Genomic DNA, 17946 nt, shown 5'->3' on the forward strand with positions numbered 1-17946 from the left:
CCCCCCCCCCCCCGCCTTCTCTCTCTCTGTCTCATTCAGAAGCATGGTTCATCAACCGTGACTGATGGGTGAGAGTGGTTAGAATTAAATGCTGATTATTTCTAAGGTCCTTTGGTAACCTGGTTGAAACTACCTCTCAGTAAACTTTCTTCCTGAACCTACTTATCCTCAGCTTTACAGAACTCAGTGTAACAACTGCTTTACATTCTAGACAGGCAGCCTGGTGGAGTGAAGTTTTGTGGACTGGGAGTTAGAAGGTTAGGGAATGGGGCTCTTTTCCCAGTTCTGCCTTTAACTAGCTCTGACTTTGGCAAGTGCTTTCTCTTCTCTGGGCTTCTTCAGTTCCTTAGTCTGTTGTAGGTCTCTGATTGACTCTGCCCTTGGTACCCTGCCCTCCCCGCCTTCCCGTGCACTTTGTAACCTATACGGCTCGGCACATGGAGGAAACTCCTTATTGTCCTTACTTGCCTTTGCAGACTTCGGGGACCTGTTTTTTTAGAGAGTCTAGAATTTGATGAGAGAAGCTGTGCTTACTTGGTGTGTACCTCTTGAACTGCTTTGTAGCCATCCTCTTCCAGTGTCTGCCTTTCTGAAAACACAAGTCAAACTTTATACCTACAGGGCTTGTGCTGGAAAAGATGAAATGGGGAAAATGGTAAGAAATGTCTGTTCCACAATGAAACTTCTTTTAAGTGCTCTTTTCTGTCCCAAGAATTTAAGAGAATAGTGGTTGAGCAAAGAAAAAAAAACAGCTTTTGTTCATTTACTTATTCATTCAGCAAATAGTCACTGAGTTCCTTCTGTTTGCAAAGCACTGTGCTGGATGATTTGAGGGGATTTGAAACTGCAGATGGCTCAGACTATGGATCCAAGGAGCTCACCTTCTAGTGGGGAGAAGAAACAGCATAAAATGTTGTTTGTGGTCAGTGCTGAAGATGTGCAAGAGAGTCCAGCCATTTGAGGATGTGAGAATCTTCAAGAAAGGTGATGGGTGGCCCTTTTTGAGCTGGACCTCAAAGAATGGAGAGGAGGGTGATGACCATGACACCATGTTCCAGCCCTACAAACTGTTCAGTCCTGGATCCCACTAGTGATGGACCAGGGAGCAGCCTCAGGAAAAACTCTAATCAAGTCTCCCAGTCTGAAGTAATGACCCTGTTATGCATAAACTGCCTGGAACATCAGAGGCGCTGTTATCCAGGAAAGGAACACCAGCTGTAGCTCCCTTGGGGTCTGTCCTCACCCTTAAGAGTAGCCAGGACTGCTTGCCATTTCCCCACACACATCAGGCTCTCTCAGACCTCTTTGTCTCTCCTCATGTATTCCCTCCGCTTGGCTGCTTGGACTGGTATTTTCTCCTGTGCCACCTGCAAATTCCTACCCATCATCTAAGGCTCAATTCATGTCTACCACCCCACCCCTCAGGCTCCTATGGGGCACTCAAACCACCATTACAGAATTTATCTTGCCACACTAGCATTATTCGCGAGCTTCTGAAGGGCAAAAGTTCCTCTTTGTGTCTGTGTATCTAGTTCCTGGCACAGTGCTTGGCAAAAGGAAGGTACTTAGAATGAATGCTTACTGAGTGAATGAATGAACGAACGAATGCAGTCGTTCGTTGAGATGGTTGTATTCTGCCATCAGTTAATTTACCAGCGATATCTTTGGTTCTAGGTGTCAGTAATTAACACTGTGGATACCTCCCATGAGGACATGATTGTAAGTATTAATAACCCCCTCCCTGAAGGGCTGTGGATATGGGCACTTTTGTGGGAGGGAAGCCATTTGGGTTTTTCATTACCCCTTTCTGTTGATCATTCATGGATCCAGGGTGGCTTTGCAGTGGTTGCCCATCAGCCTGTAATCTCGGGGTATGGCTAGGCTCCCCAGCAGTGCCCTCTGAGTTGTTAGGACTGTGGCAGTCTGGTCACTCTCTGCTGGGAGCAACCTGGGAATAGTTTGTAGTTCTAGGCTGTCAGTGTTCCAGCCAACACAGTAACCTGCTCTCGGATGAAGGCTAAGTGGGTGCAGAGGTTTGACAATAGTCTTCCCACCTGTCTTCCTCCTGCTGTCACTTCTTAGCCCCACTGGAAAGGTGAGTGAAAAGAAGAGAGTGTAGAAAGATGACTCAATACAGAGGCAGAAGATGGCCACAGTGAAAGCCCCAGGCAGAACCCAGTCAAACCACCAAGACAATAGGCCAAGCACGGCCCTTTGAACCAGAAGTCGTACTCAGGGCATTTCCTGAGAGGTAAACACAGGGACACAGGGCTCAGTATAAGATGACAGGGCTGTAGGAGAAGGTCCAGAGGTTAAAGTCTACAGCAGGAAAAACACAGACTCTCCTTCATTCAGGGCCAAGCAGCCTTTGAGCAAGACCCGGGACAGCTGACTGACAGTGTTTCATGTCAGGGTTCTTGCCCTCACAGCCTGTCCACTAACAGTTGCTTTTGGGTTTCTGAGAGGTAGTCTGGTCCCAGAGTTGTATATTTCTCTGGATTCAGTCATGAGTGGTCTAGCTGTGAGACCACGCCTCCTTGGAGATAGCATGGCATCATGGGCAGGAAGACCCAATCTGAGACTCCCTAGCCAATATCTTAACTTTTCTGAGCCAGCCTCAATTTACTTATGGGAAAAATAATAGATATGCTATCTACTTGTATGAGTTTGGTTTGAGAACTAGATGAGGCAAAGTAGTAATTATAAACATTTGCATGCTCACTGAGTATCAGGCCCCATGCTAAGTAGTTTTCTATTCTTTTTTTTTTTTTTTTTTTGAAATAAGAGTTTCACTCTTGTTGCCCAGGCTGGTGTGCAGTGGCGCAATCTCAGCTCACCGCAACCTCTGCCTCCTGGGTTCAAGCAATTCTCCTGCCTCAGACTCCATGCCTGTAGCTGGGATTACAGGCATGCGCCACCACGCCCAGCTAATTTTGTATTTTTAGTAGAGACAGGGTTTCTCCATGTTGGTCAGGCTGGTCTCGAACTCCCAACCTCAGGTGATCCACCTCAGCTTCCCAAAGTGCTGGGATTACAGGCGTGAGCCACCACGCCCAGCTGTACTTTTCATTCAATATCTTGTTTAACTTCATAACACATCTCAAGCAGCCTTGAGACAGATGCTATCATTAACCTTATTTAAAGATAAGGGAACTAAGGCCCATAGGATGTTGGTAAATAATAAAGATAAGGAAACTGAAGCTCAAGGAGATGAAGTATTTTCAGAGTTTGCACAGCAGGTAAACTAAGGAGATAGGATTTAGATCTGGAAGGTACTGTGTCCTGCCTCCTTCCACTGAGAAGCATGAGAAGTGCTTCAGAAAACCCCTGTACTGCCTGCCTTCCAAGAAACCCAAGGCCTGATACAGTGGAGGGAGTTCCCAAAGAAAAATCAGGTTGTGTTCCTCGTGTAGGGAGGTGAGAATTTCCATCTGAGGCAGACAGAATGAGTGCCTTTGAATGAGCATAATTGCCCTTGGTGGCCGTGGGAGTGCAGCTGATAGTACCGAAACTCCCAGGGTGGGACAGCTGGAGAAAGTGACATCCATTGGAATAGGCAGGGCTAGCAAGCAGGAGGGACCAGGGTGTTCAGTGGGGCGGGAGGCATGGTGCCTCAGAGACCATCATCCCGTGGACAAGGATCTGCAGGCAGGGGCCAGACCTAGTTCTGCATGCTTAGTCAGCATCAAGGAATTTGGTTCACAAGTGGTGAGAGCAGCGACACTTAAGGCATTGTGTTCCTTGGGTGGAAAGTCTGGGAAGCTCTGGGCACACCACTAGGGAAAAGGTCGAGCAGAAACCCCAAAACAAAGGTCCACAGAGGATCCAGGGCCAGGGCTGGAAGAAAGAGCCCAAATATCTGAATGGAACCCTGTGTCCAGGCCAGAGCTGCATCACAGAGGACCTGACTGGGGACTCCAGGCAGTCAGAGGCCCACTCCTTTGGCCTGTTTCCATCCATTAGCATCAGGTGCTAGGGCTGAGCTGAACCCAGGGGTATTCCCCTTTACCCCACAGAGCCTAAGAACAGAGTAGGGCCTGAGAGGGTGGAGGAAGAAGAAGGCAGCTAGGCCAACTTTTTTTCTTCCATACCCACCCTGCGGAACAGGAATGGAAGGGCCCTTCCCTGAGGTATGTAAAGGGTCTGTGACACCAGCTGGGTGTGGCTTGCTTTTCCCTTTCAGAGAGACACTGCCCGTTGGTGAAGTGAGAATGTCCACATGCTAGCTTCCTGCCTGAGGGTGATGATACTTTGAGATTAGATTGATTTCAGGGAGATTCTGGTCTGAACTAGACTCTGTGTGGTGACAGCCCTCACCCTACCTGCCCACCCACCCAGCCTGCAGGCCTCCCGAGCTGTCCTCCCTTTGCAGCACGACGCCCAGATGGACTACTACGGCACCCGCCTGGCAACCTGCTCATCAGACAGGTCCGTCAAAATCTTTGATGTGCGCAATGGAGGGCAGATCCTTATCGCCGACCTCAGGGGGTAAGTGCTGGCAAGCCCAGGGAAGGGCTGCAGGAATGGTGTGGGTTCTCAGGCCCTGCTTCAAGCGTGGGAGCAAAGCATGGGAGCCCAGATTCAGAGCAACCCCAAAGTGCATTTAGCAGAGAGGACGCTGGGATCCCAGCCAGCCTGGCTGTCCTCAGCAGATGTCCCCAGGGATGATGCTGTTAAGGGCACAGGTGGATACAGGTGTGAGTCTCAGCTCTGCCACTTTATATGTACCCATTAGAAGACCTTGGGCAAATGAGTCAGTTTCTGTCTCAGAGCCTTCATCTGCTCATCCTCAAAATTGGGCCAGTGCTACCTCCTATCCAGCTAGTGCATGCAAGGCCCTGACGCAGGGCCCAGCACACAGTAAGTCTATAGTGCAGGCAGCTACTGCTACTTTTAAAAGTGGTAAACAGTACCATTTCATGCAAGTTTAGCCAGTATGACCTAAAGCGTCACAAAAGCATCGCCGTAAGAATAAGGTAAGAATGCTATCATTTTATAAATCCCATTGTTCTGCCTGTTTGCCCGTGGCAGGTGTTCAGTGATTATTTACAAATGTTTGGCCTGCCCTGCTCCCTACTGAGATCTTGAGGAAATTCTGGCTCATTTTTATGGCCACATCTCTACTGCTTTCCCTCAGCTCATTGCCTTTCATGTATTTGTGGGTTTTTCTGGGTGCCATGGATCTCCAAGGGTTCTGTGAGTAGAACTCAGGGGTTGATGAATTGGGACAGGGGGAAAAAAAATGCATTTTCAGTGACTGATATTTAGCATTTCTTTCAATTATGGATGTAGGCCAGAAACTTCAGTAATATTTGTAGTGCCTGTCACTTTGTCACCAGTAGAAGTCACAGATATTGTTATCACACATCACAGTTACTTAGCTACCTCAGAATATCACTTATGCTCATCACGACTTTGAAATTACAGTGGTTATTAGACCTGCCACTAGAGTTTGTTGCTTAAAGTGTTAACAAAGACGTACATGCATCACTATCTCATAAATTGCTTTATAATATTTTGATAACAGGCTGGGCGAGGTGGCTCACTCCTGTAATCCTAACACTTTGGGAGGCCGAGGTGGGAGGATGGCCTGAGCCCAGGAGTTTGAGGCTGCAGTGAGCCATGATGGTGCCACTGCACTGCAGCCTGGGTGACAGGGCGAAACCCTTCCCAAAAAAAAAAAAAAAAAAAAGTTGATTAGTGTATAATTTGTAATTGAATTTTCTTTATAAGCCTAGTTCTGTGTGTTTTGTGCATTATTCTGATGAGGGTCCATAACCTTCCCCAGAATGCACAGGCAAGATTAAGAGCCATGACAGGTAGGTGCTCAGCACATGTTTGTTAACTGAATTAAAAGCAGTTTTAAACTAAGTCAGTGTCCATTTGGGGAAGTGGGCCTAGAAGTTCTCCTCTGTCTGAGTGTCAAATGATCAAGTGACTGAGGAGCCAAATCAGGTTTCTCTATGCAGGAGCCCCTGGGCAGGCAGAGAGCTGCCACAGTGCAGCTTGTTGGCCAAGGCAGTTATGTTTGCTGTGGCTCTGTCCTTTCTGCTGTTTTTCTTACATTCAAAGGATGTGAAATATTGGAGGGATAAAAAAAATTCCCACCCCATTCTTTTTTGCCTTAGTAAAAACTGTCCTAGTTGTTGGAAGTTTGAGTCTACTCACAGTTTCATTAGCAGCACCTTTGTAGGGACTGGGAATGTCCTGTTGTCCCAGCCAGAGGGAGGAGGAGACTTGAGTGTGTGCAGCCCACAGTGAAGGAGTAAACCAGGAGCAGCACTAATAGCTAATGGGTATTGAGTGGCTTTTTTCTTTCCTTCTACCAAGCATTGTTCCAAACTTTATGAAAATTCTTATTGATTTCTCCATTTTCAGGTAAAGAGACAAAAATATCCTTGCCTAAAGTCAAGAGCTAGTGAATGGGGGAATGGGCCTGGTCTCCTGACCACTAACTCTACCATGCTACTCTACCTCTTGAGTGCTAAGGTGCAAACTCTTCCCTGGGCTAGAGAAATGGTCCCCATACAAAGCCTGGCACAGAGCATTTGCTCAGATAGTACGTGTTATCAGGTAAATGGATAAAGATCAGAAGAGAAGGGAAAGACATGCCTTTTGAACAAATTAAAAGAGTAATGGAAAATAGCAAAATGAAACCAATAATGCCTCCTCAGGAAGCTGACTGTCAGGAAGGATGAATAGCACATGAGTCTACAAATATTTCCTGAGCACTTGTGGCTGGAAACCCTGGACCAATTAATGACTATGCTGTAGACGGTACATATAGACAGTGCTGGCTACAGTCTGGACAAGTGAGGTTCCTGCCTGGCCAGGACAGGAAGGCTGACCCAGAGGCTCAACTCTCTCTCAAAGGCTCTGTGACCTTAGGTTGCTTAACCTCTTAGGACCTCAGGCTCCTCACTGTCCACTGAGCACCCCTTTTGAAATGGCATTGTGTAGCTCTCCCTTTGAAGTTCTTAAGCAGTTCTGCCCTGATACATTGTCTCAGGGAGTCATTTAGTTCTGTCCAAAGTAGTGCCTGCAGAGGCACTATGGGTTCCTCTGGCCTCTCTCTCACTTTGCAGTCATGAGGGTCCTGTGTGGCAAGTGGCCTGGGCTCACCCCATGTATGGCAACATCCTGGCATCGTGCTCCTATGACCGGAAAGTCATTATCTGGAGAGAGGAAAATGGCACCTGGGAGAAGAGCCACGAGCACGCGGGACACGACTCCTCAGGTACACTGAGCATGGCAGCAGAGCGGGCGAGGGCACCACTGGGTAAAAAAGGAGGACTCTGTCCCGGCTGGAGCCCTGGCTCCCTGCCCCTCCTGGTGCCTCTTGTCTGTCCTCTGTCCCTTGAGCTTTGGTTGGCTTTTCTGCTAGTCTGTCTGCAGCTGAGTAAGGCCCTAAGACCTAAAGCCAGTCCAAAACAAATAAGACAAGTGAGTTTCTCTTCAGGATTATTCATTTTAAGGACTACCCTTCATTCTCAGATTGTTGTCCTGCCCAGTTTTTCGTTAGACAGACTGTAGGTTATGAAATCATGGTATTAGTAGGTGATAGGGTTTTTTTCAGTGTCCTCAGTTGACAGGGTTTTTTTCAGTGTCCTCAGTTGACCAAATTACGGCTTCCCCCGGTGACTCCTACAGTTGTTTGTTGTGGACATTTAGTAAAACAGTAAATCTGTAGAAGGCGGGACCTGGGGCCGTGGTCTCCCTGCTTTGCTCGCTGCACTCTCCCTCTTCCTACAGTGAACTCGGTGTGCTGGGCCCCCCATGACTATGGCCTGATCCTGGCCTGTGGGAGCTCAGATGGGGCCATCTCCCTGCTGACGTACACCGGGGAAGGCCAATGGGAAGTAAAGAAGATCAACAACGCTCACACCGTGAGTCCAGCCCCTGCCTTTCCTGCAGTGAGAGTGCTTGCCTTGCCCTGTGTCTGCAGGCTCCCTAGAAGGTGGTAGGGGAGGGTCCCTGCTGTGCAGTGGGCCGGGGAGGGGTCAGCTGACCAGACATGATTGCTATAGAGCAGCTTTGGGCCTCTTTGCTCTGAAACCAGACCAGGCTGCACCGGCCTCATTCAGCCCAGGCAGGACCTGGCACTGCTTCCTTGTTGTGTGCTCCCAAGCAGGGGAGGGCTGGGCACCAGGAAGATGCAGCAGCAGCCTGCTCACTGCCACCTTGGCTATGGCTGCGTCCAGGTGACATGCCCTGCAGTAGTCATTGGGACCCTGTAGAATGGAGTGGTGTTATTAAAATTTTTTAAAAGTATGTGAGCTATGCATACATTTAAGAAATATTAATATAAACAAGGTCATTCTTTACCCAACTTTTGATGAATTAGTGAGTGACAGCAGTCGTGATGTTGGTGGTTCAATCAAGGAATAAATGTTTGCAAAGCGAACATCAGTGTCCTACCTCCTACCACCACACAGTTCAAAAACCAACAATAACCAGTGTGGGGGACTCATATGACTAATGCCACATCATTTGCTGTCATGCATCTGTATGATTATTGGATATTTTGTGAGTTTTCTACAATAATTTGTATTTATTCTTTTTCTAATCTCATTCCAGTTCAGGGTCACAGGTGGCTGGAGCCTGTCCTGGCAACTTAGGGCATGAGGCAAAAGCCAGCCCTGGACAGTATACCCTTCCACCAGCAGAGCACTCACACACGCCCCCACACTCACACTGGGACAATGCAGGCGCACCAGTGAAGCGAACATGCACATCTTTAGGGTGTGAAAGGAAACCAGAGGACCAGGAGAGAACCCACGCAGACACAGGGAACGTACAGACTCCACACAGGCAGGGCCCCCGCTGGGAGTTGTTTTTTTTTTTTTACCTTGTCAACATAATGAAATGAAATTGAGGATCAGTTGTACGTAGAATCAGACAATCTGTGGTCTTTTGTGGCAGGCTTCTCCTACTTAGCATAATGAGTTCAAGTTTCATCCATATCATAGCGTGTATCAGCACTCCATTCCTTTTTATGGCTGGATAATACTCCATTGTGAATATAGACATTCTGTGTATCCATTCATCAGATGATTGATGTTCTTGGCCTTATGAACAATGCTGCTATGAACATTTGCAGATAAGTTTTTGCATGAACATATGTTTTTAATTCTCTTGGGTCTATACCTGGTGTGAAATTGCTGAGTCATATGGTAATTCTCTGTTTAACTTTTTGAGGAACTGCTAAACTGTTTTGCAAAGTAACTGTACCCTTTTACAGTCCCATCAGCAGTGTATGAGGATTCTACTTTCTCCACATCCTCACTAACATATGTCTGTCATTTTGATTACAGCTGTCCTAGTGAATGTGAGGTGGTATCTTACTGTGATTTTTTGGGTTTTGTTTTGTTTTTTTGAGACGGAGTCTTGCTCTGTCACCCAGGCTGGAGTGCAGTGGCGTGATCTCAGCTCACTGCAATCCCCGCCTCCCAGGTTCAAGCAATTCTCACGCCTCAGCCTCTTGAGCAGCTGGAACTACAGGCATACGCCACAACACCCGGCTAATTTTTGTATTTTTAGTAGAGACAGGGTTTCACCATGTTGCCCAGGTTGGTCTCAAACTCCTGGCCTCAAGTGATCCGCCTGCCTAAGTCTCCCAAAGTGCTGGGATTACAGGTGTGAGCCACCGCACCCAGCCCTTATTGTGATTTTTTTTTGCATTTCGCTAATCAAAGATGATGGTGAGCATCTTTTGGGGGCTTATTGGCCATTTGTGTATCTTCGGAGAAATGACCGGGAGGGGTTTGCACTCTAACACCGAGTGAATGCACGCAGCCCACGATAAGAAAGGCTGAAGGGGTGGGAAGAAATCTGAGCTCTGTGATCCTCCAGAGCAAGCCTCCGGGACAGGCCCCCTCAGGAAGAGGCACTGCTGGAAATGAAATCACAGTTGAGCTGGACAGGGACACAGGAAAGGAAGGATGAGATGTAGACCAACGTGGGGAAGAGAAACAAAGACAGGAACTCCTGAAAGCCATCTCCCACATTTTTTAACACTACACAGAAACGAGGGAGAGTTCTGAGCTTAGACTTTCCTGAGCCTTTCTTATCAGGAAAACTCATCTCACCTAAAAATAACAGAAAAGTCTTTGAAGTGAAATTGCTTACAAAGTTATTATATAAGAAACAATATGCAAAATACCCTCCCTGTGGACAGTGAGAGGACGTTAGAAAGGTACGCCCACAGAACAGAGCCAAGCTGTAACCCGCTATTTCACATCAAGCCAGGTGACATTCTAACAATACAAAGCATGACAGAATAGTGTAAATCAACATTTTAAAAATCAGAAATAAGGCGACAGAACTCAGGAAAGAATTAGAAATAAAAGTCATGTCAGAAGTGAAGACTAAGTTAGATGAAATGCAAGTGTCGATAAACACAGCAGATCCTGCCTGAAAAGGATAAACTGTGAAAAAGGAAACATCTCAAGAGCAAAAAAGTGAAGAGGTAAAAAGGTTTTGAGCAAAAGTAAAGACAGGCAGAAAGGTCAAACATATGAATACCAGGAGTCCCTGGAAAGGAAAACAGAACAAATACTAAGAAGTAATCCAGAAAACTTTCTTAAAATTAAAAAATGAAGATTTGAAACTTGAGATTGAGAGATCATACCCTACACTTAACAATATCAGCCAGGTACAGTGGCTCAGCCTGTAATCCCAGCACTTTGGGAGGCTGAGGCAGGCGGATCGCCTGAGGTCAGGAGTTCAAAACCAGCCTGACCAACATGGCGAAACCCCGTCTCTACTAAAAATACAAAAATTAGCCAGACGTGGTGGCGCACACCTGTAATCCCAGCTACTCGGAAGGCTGAGGCAAGAGAATTGCTTGAACCTGGGAGGCAGAGGTTGCAGTGAGCCGAGATCACACCATTACACTCCAACCTGGGCAATAGAGCAAGACTCTGTCTCAAGAAAAAAAAACAAAAAAACAAGGCCAGGTGAGCTGGTTCAGCCTGTAATCCTAGCACTTGGGGAGATTGAGGTGGGAAGATTGTTTGAGGCCAGGAGTTCAAGAACAACCTGGCCAACATAGTGAGACTCTGTCTCTAAAAAAAAAAATCAACCCAGCATCACCAACGAAAAGATAGAATTCTAGTAAAATTATTAGACTTTAAGTTTCGGGGGCTCTAGAGGAAAGGAGCCTTGTGACTTAAAGAGGAAAGACAATTAGGTTATTGTCAGACTTTTCAATAGTAAGGATTGATGCAAAAGAAAAAAGAATAACATGTTTAAAATACTCAAGGAAAGACAGTATGGGCCAGGGATTTATAACCAGGAAAATTGACTTTCAGGTTCACACAAAGACTTATACACAAAAGTTTATAGCAGCTTTACTAGCTAAAAACTGCAAATAGTCCACATGTCCATCAACAGGTAAATGATAAGTTGTGATATATCCATACTTTGGAAATACTGCCAGCATTAAAAAGAAATGACTTAACACAATAGGAAGATGAATAAATTTCAAAATAATTACGCTGAGTGAAAAAAAGAAAAACAAGGACACACTGTGATTCCACTGCTGTCATATCTAGGAAGTGCAGCTGAGCAGGCCCGTGGTCACCAAGATTGGGGGATGCAGGATGGGGAGATGGATCACCAGGGGATCGAGGAAACTTTCTGGAATGATGGGCATGTTCCTTATCTTGATTGAGGTGATGTGATGATCCTACAGGGTATATTTTTGTCAAAATTCACCAAATCATGCACTTGATACGCAGTTTATGTCAATTATACCATATCAAAGCTATTTTTAAAATTAGCTTTCGAGTGTAAAGAATGTGAACTATTATCAATATGCAAGAATTCAGGGACTATTCGGGAGGTGGAGCTTGCAGTGAGCCGAGATTGCGCCACTGCACTCCAGCCTGGGCCACAAAGCAAGACTCTGTCTCAAAAAAAAAAAAAATTCAGGGACTACTGTACCCTTCCTCAGGAATCTGCTAGAGGATACATATCACACAACAAAAATGACTATGAAGACTTCAGCATAAATATATAGAACTAAGACTAAATGAGGGTTAAAAGGCTGGGCCCACGGCAGACACGGTGGCTCACACCTGTAATCCCAGCACTTAGGGAGGCTGAGGCAGGTGGATCACCTGAGGTCAGGAGTTCGAGACCAGCCTGACCAACATGGCGGAACCCCATGATGTGGTTTGGCTGTGTCCTCACCCAGATCTCATCTTGAATGCCCACGTGTTATAGGGGGTACCTGGTAGGAGGTGGTTGAGTCATAGGAGGTGGTTGAGTCATAGGAGGAGGTCTTTCCCATGCTGTTCTGTTCTCTTGATAGTGAGTAAGTTTCACAATATCTGGTTCTATGAGGAGGAGTTCGCCTGCACAGGCTCTCTCCCTTTTCGCTGCCATCCATGTGAGATGTGACTTGCTCCTCCTTGCCTTCTGCCATGATTGTGAGGCCTCCCCAGCTATGTGGGAGTGAGTCCATTAAACCTCTCTTTTTTTTGTAAACTACCCAGTGTCAGGTATGTCTTTATCAGTGGTGTGAAAATGGACTAATTTTCGTCTCTACTAAAAATACAAAAATTAGCCAGGCGTAGTGGCACACACCTGCAATCCCAGCTACGCAGGAGGCTGAGGTAGGAGAATCACTTGAACCTGGGAGGTGGAGGTTGCAGTGAGCCAAGATCGCACCATCCTGGGTGACAGAGCCAGGCTCTGTCTCAAAAAAAAAGAAAAAAAAAGGCAGTGGCTCACACCTATAATCCCAGTAATTTGGGAGTCCGAGGTGGGAGGATCGCTTGAGCCTAGGAAGTTTGAGGCTGCAGTGAACCATGATCGTACCAACCTGCCCTTCAGCCTGGGTGACAGTGAGACCCTGTCTCAATTAAAAAAAAAAAAAAAAGTTAATAATAAATAAAGAGGAGAATCAGTCATCTTTGGAAAGTGACAGAACCAGTTCAGAAAGAATCAAGCGTTTATCCAGGCTTTCCTTTCTGACCTTGTATTAGTCTGTTTTCACGCTGCTGGCAAAGACATACCTGAGACTGGGCAATTTCCAAAGGAAAGAGGATGGAGAACTCAGTTCCACGTGGCTGGGGAGGCCTCACAATCATGGCAGAAGGCAAGGAGGAGCAAGTCACATCTTACATGGATGGCAGCAGGCAAAAGAGAGAGCTTGTGCAGAAAAACTCCCATTTTTAAAATCGTCAGATCTAATAAGACTATTCACTATCATGAGAACAGCATGGGAAAGACTTGCCCCCCTGATTCAGTTACCTCCTACTGGGTCCCTCCCACAACACGTGGGAATTCAAGATGAGATTTGAGTAGGGACACAGCTAAACCGTATCAGACCTCTACCCCTGGGTAATCGAATAGTTAATGAGAAGTACCCCTATCTGGAGCATTCCATGGAATAAATGACAAGGATAGAATTAGAGTGTCACCATTTTGCAAGCCCCAGTGAATTAAGAGAGGCCTGAGTTATTGACAGCTGTTAATATAAGAGACAAGCTAACGTGCCTCCTGATGAGAGAACACACCAGCTCTAGTCTTGGCCAAAGGGATCACACCTGAGTCTGTCCAGTCTTGGCTCCAGCTGACAGTTTTCAGGAATTCAGAGGAACATATTGAACTGCGTATAAAGCAACAAAACCCAGACCGAGAGACTAGACTCTCTTCAGCAGAAAAATTGTAAGGAAAAAAATCAGAGGAGGAATCTGCAAAGTAGGAGATGTAAAAAAAAAAAATCCAAAAAAATGTTTAATGGATAAGACTGTAGTGTCAAGGGATGCACATTTGAGTGATAAAATGGGGGGAAATTGGGTTAGAAGTCAGGCCAGTGGTTACTTGTAGAGGGAGCTGTGATGAGGAAGGGCATAATGACAGGGCTTTTCAGGCAGGTGGCAGAATTTTTGTTTCTTGATCTATTTATAATAAAAGATTTTTCAAAAAACAAAAAGCTCCAATGTACCATTCTTTCATGTGTTTAAAAAATGTCCTGTTTCTTAAATTTGTGGGAGTTCTTAATTTCTACTTTTAGTGCACACTGCAGAAAAATGCACACACTGTTGGGATCCTTGAGGGAGAATTCTGAGCAGTGGACCACGTGATGAGTGCTTCATGTCAGCCTTCACACAGTCCAGTCCTGAGAAGCGGAGGAGAGAGGGACAGCAGGCTTGGGTCTGCGAAAGCAGTGTTCTCTTGCAAGGCAGAGTCACCGCGTGTTCCATCTTTACAGATTGGCTGCAATGCCGTCAGCTGGGCCCCTGCTGTTGTACCTGGAAGCCTCATAGACCAGCCTTCGGGGCAGAAACCCAATTACATCAAGAGGTTTGCATCAGGTGGCTGTGACAACCTCATCAAGCTGTGGAAGTAAGTAGGGATATGCGGCCTTCTCTTTGAGGGGACATTTCTACCCTTTACCCTACTCACCATGACTCAGCCACACTCACAAGAAACAAAGTCACCTCTCTTTCTCCCTCCTGCCAGTAAAATACTGTTTTCAATCTGTTGGAGGACATCCTTGAAAAACAACACAACACCTGTTCACCTAATTCCCAACTGTTGGAGCTGACTCTTTGGCTGTGGAAGCAGAGCATTTCCTGGAGGGTTTTTTTTACAGCTGGGGTGAAGGGAATAAAATGGCACAAACTCCATGAATGAAAGAAGAAAGATGGAATCGCTTCTCCACCCCAGGCAGAGCCTGTTGGGTAGGGGAGGAGTTGAGGTGTGGGAAAGGCCCCCAGGCAGCTCTCTGCTGATTCTCTTTCTGCCCCCCCCGTTAGGGAGGAGGAGGACGGCCAGTGGAAGGAGGAGCAGAAGCTAGAAGCGCACAGTGACTGGGTTCGAGATGTGGCCTGGGCCCCCTCCATCGGCCTGCCCACCAGCACCATCGCCAGCTGCTCCCAGGTCAGCCCAGGGCCATGAGAGCATCTCTTGTCATTTAGTCTCGAGTCAGGCCCATCAGCTGTTAGTCTCCTTAGCGGAAAGTCCTCTGTGAAGGTAAAGGGAGAGCAACAGACACCTCTGGCCCAGAGCACAGGGAGTCAGGTCATCGTGTGGGGAACTCTTGGTCAGAAGCCACAAGTGGTCTGCCTCCGCTGAGATGAGACAGCTACAACAGAACCAGCACTAAGAAGGAGGCAGATTCGGGATGCATTTTCCCTCCTGACCCTTGTGAGACTGGGGAGCCAAGGTGCCCAGGTGCAGTCCGAGTGTTCCCAAGCAACGATGGGGCGGGATGGGAAGGGATGGGAATTCTAGGCTCAGCTACCGAGCCACCCTTCCCAGACAGCAAGGACTGCCAAGGGCGAGCCTTCAGTTATATGCCACCACCCTAGAGGGAGCCAGCCAGGCCTTTCACATCATAGGAACCTGTTTGGTTTGGTTCTAAATTTGAGATTTTTGTGCTTTTTTACTTGTGCCTTCTCATTCTCAGAGCTTGGTTTTTGGAGAGCTCTGCCCATTCAGTTGAGAAGGTATAGATAGACAGTGGAAGTGACTTGGCAGGCATCAGGGAAACCCCAGAGAAAATCTGAGTTAGCAACGCAGACAGAGTCCACCTCCGAAACCCAGATGAGAAAAGGAATCCGGGACACTCTTGACCAGTGTGAAGAGACAGAAGCAAAGCTGTGGATGCCCCAGAGGACCTTGGCTCCCGTTTGAATCCCCCACCCTGTGCCTGCAGAGAGGTGCTGCGTGGCTCTAGATTGGGAGGACATCACAAACGCAGAGTCTCGTCCCCATCTCCTGACTCTATCCTGTTTCTTCCTAGGACGGTCGTGTGTTCATTTGGACCTGTGATGATGCCTCAGGCAATACATGGTCCCCTAAATTGTTGCACAAGTTCAATGATGTGGTGTGGCATGTGAGCTGGTCCATCACAGCCAACATCCTGGCTGTCTCCGGTGGAGACAATAAGGTACATACCCATTCCCCACAGCTTGGTGGACATGGCCTGTTGGTCTTCACCCCGCCCACTAGAGAGCTCACTTGACATTCACACCTGACTGGAGGCTGGGAAGGAGCCTTGGCCAGGGCTGTGTGCTGAGTGTGCCTCTTAGTTACATCATTAATGTCACAGCCCCTGAGGTAGTATTAATATGTCCCCCTTTCACAGATGAGGAAAGAAGCTGACAGGCAATATGACTTGCACGGGGGTCCCAAAACTATGAGGTAGCAGAGCAATCAGGCTCATCACCCTGCTAACCATTTGGTCACCTCATGGTGATGTTCCATTAGCTGTGCCAAAAAAGTAAGTGTATGAGAACCCATAAACAAAAGCGAGAAGATTGGGGTTTTTTTTTTGTCCCTAACACTTAAAAGGCTTTTTAAAAATCGGTAGAGTTTATGAATACTTGTGATGCTGGTAAGAGTCAGGTACACAGTGGGTGCATTGAAAGAGTTTGCATTTTGCAGCTAAAAAGAGTTCTGGAGACCAGCTGCACAGGGATACAAATGTACTTCAGACAGCTGGACTGTGCAGTTAAAAATGGCGAAGATCATTTTATGTTACGTGTATTTTACAATTAGAAGGAAAAAGTACCCGCAGAAAGGAAGCAGTAACAAGCCACAGCCATCTGCCCCGCTGAATTCCCCTATAAGACAGAGGATCTCTAACTCCATAGGGTCAGTTCCACATGGAGTGGCTGTGCTGCGTTTTCAGGCACATCTGCTCTGCGTCTGAAGTGCGAGTTGGTCTGGATCCTGCCACCCGTTGCTGCTTCTCTCCCTTGCCTGTGTTGGTCTTTTACTGTTTCCCAGTGGCCACTTTGGCTCCATGTCTTACCTTTCATTTGTGTGGCTCACAGCACAACCAACACAGGCAAGGCAGAGAAGCAGCTGATCTCCAGAACTCTTTTCAACTGCAAAATTGAAACTCCGTACCCATTAAATAACTCCCTTCCCCACTGCCCGCCCCCGCAGCCCTGGCAGCCACCCTTCTCCTTTCTATCTGTGTGAATGTGACTGCTCTAGGGAACTACCTAAGTGGGATCATACAGTATTTGTCCTTTTGCGACTGGGTTATGTCACTTAGCAGTATGCCCTTAAGGTTCCTCCATGCTGTATGTAGCATGTGTCAGAATTCGTTCCTTTGTAAAGCTAAGTAGTGTTGCATTGTTTGGACAGCCCACACCCCATTTCTACACTCATTCCTCCACCAGCGGGCGCCTGGGCTGCTGCCACCTCATAGCTATTGCCAATAGTGTGGCTGTGAACATGGGCGTGCAGATCTGAGCCTCTGCAGGCAGCTTTTCTGACCGAGGGTCCCTTTCATCTACAGTGGTCCCAGAAAGATCTAGCAGGCCCCCTCTCAAAGCCATATTTCTAGTGAGTGCCAGAGTCAGGACTAGAACCCAGGTTTGATGGCACTCAGGACAGACCAAGGGACCAGATTGCCTCAAGCAGGCCCACAGTGATTTTTACAAGGCTGTAAGCAAGTGCCTGGCTGTACATGCAATGTTTTGGGGTCCCCATCACTATGCATTTAGGCTTCTTGCTTTTTCCTTCTTTATAAGCCTGTTTCCTTTTGCTGTCTCCATAGCACCCTTAGCTAAAGGACTTAGTATGTTTTCAGTCCCAGAGCTTTCTGCGGTCTGTTGAGTGAATAAAGTTTGTCCCTGAAGCAAGAGTTCTTAAAATCAAAATCATTATTTTCATTTTTTTTTATTATTATTATACTTTAAGTTCTAGGGTACATGTGCATAATGTGCAGGTTTGTTACATATGTATACTTGTGCCATGTTGGTGTGCTGCACCCATCAACTCGTCAGCACCCATCAATTCGTCATTTATATCAGGTATAACTCCCAGTGTAATCCCTCCCCCCTCCCTATGATAGGCCCCGCTGTGTGATGTTCCCCTTCCCGAGTCCAAGTGATCTCATTGTTCAGTTCCCACCTATGAGTGAGAACATGCGGTGTTTGGTTTTCTGTTCTTGTGATAGTTTGCTAAGAATGA

The 17946-nt window shown here is 47.0% G+C and overlaps 1 protein-coding gene across 2 annotated transcripts in view; it reads left to right on the top strand.

Moving 5' to 3' along the window:
• Positions 1 to 17946, top strand: part of SEC13 (SEC13 homolog, nuclear pore and COPII component) — a 25588-nt gene that overhangs the window by 1541 nt on the left and 6101 nt on the right. The window contains exons 2-8 of one of the 2 annotated variants that reach the window (XM_017847505.1): positions 1675 to 1719; positions 4373 to 4488; positions 7086 to 7237; positions 7753 to 7886; positions 14225 to 14358; positions 14772 to 14895; positions 15761 to 15907. In XM_017847505.1, the coding sequence (XP_017702994.1) occupies positions 1675 to 1719; positions 4373 to 4488; positions 7086 to 7237; positions 7753 to 7886; positions 14225 to 14358; positions 14772 to 14895; positions 15761 to 15907 (852 nt within the window). Of the gene's footprint in view, positions 1 to 1674; positions 1720 to 4338; positions 4489 to 7085; positions 7238 to 7752; positions 7887 to 14224; positions 14359 to 14771; positions 14896 to 15760; positions 15908 to 17946 lie in introns of those variants that run through there. The other variant, XM_017847506.1, reaches the window with a different exon arrangement.

The sequence above is a fragment of the Rhinopithecus bieti genome, unplaced genomic scaffold (genome assembly GCF_001698545.2).
Source record: "Rhinopithecus bieti isolate Rb0 unplaced genomic scaffold, ASM169854v2 scaffold_29378, whole genome shotgun sequence".
NCBI lineage: Eukaryota > Metazoa > Chordata > Mammalia > Primates > Cercopithecidae > Rhinopithecus > Rhinopithecus bieti.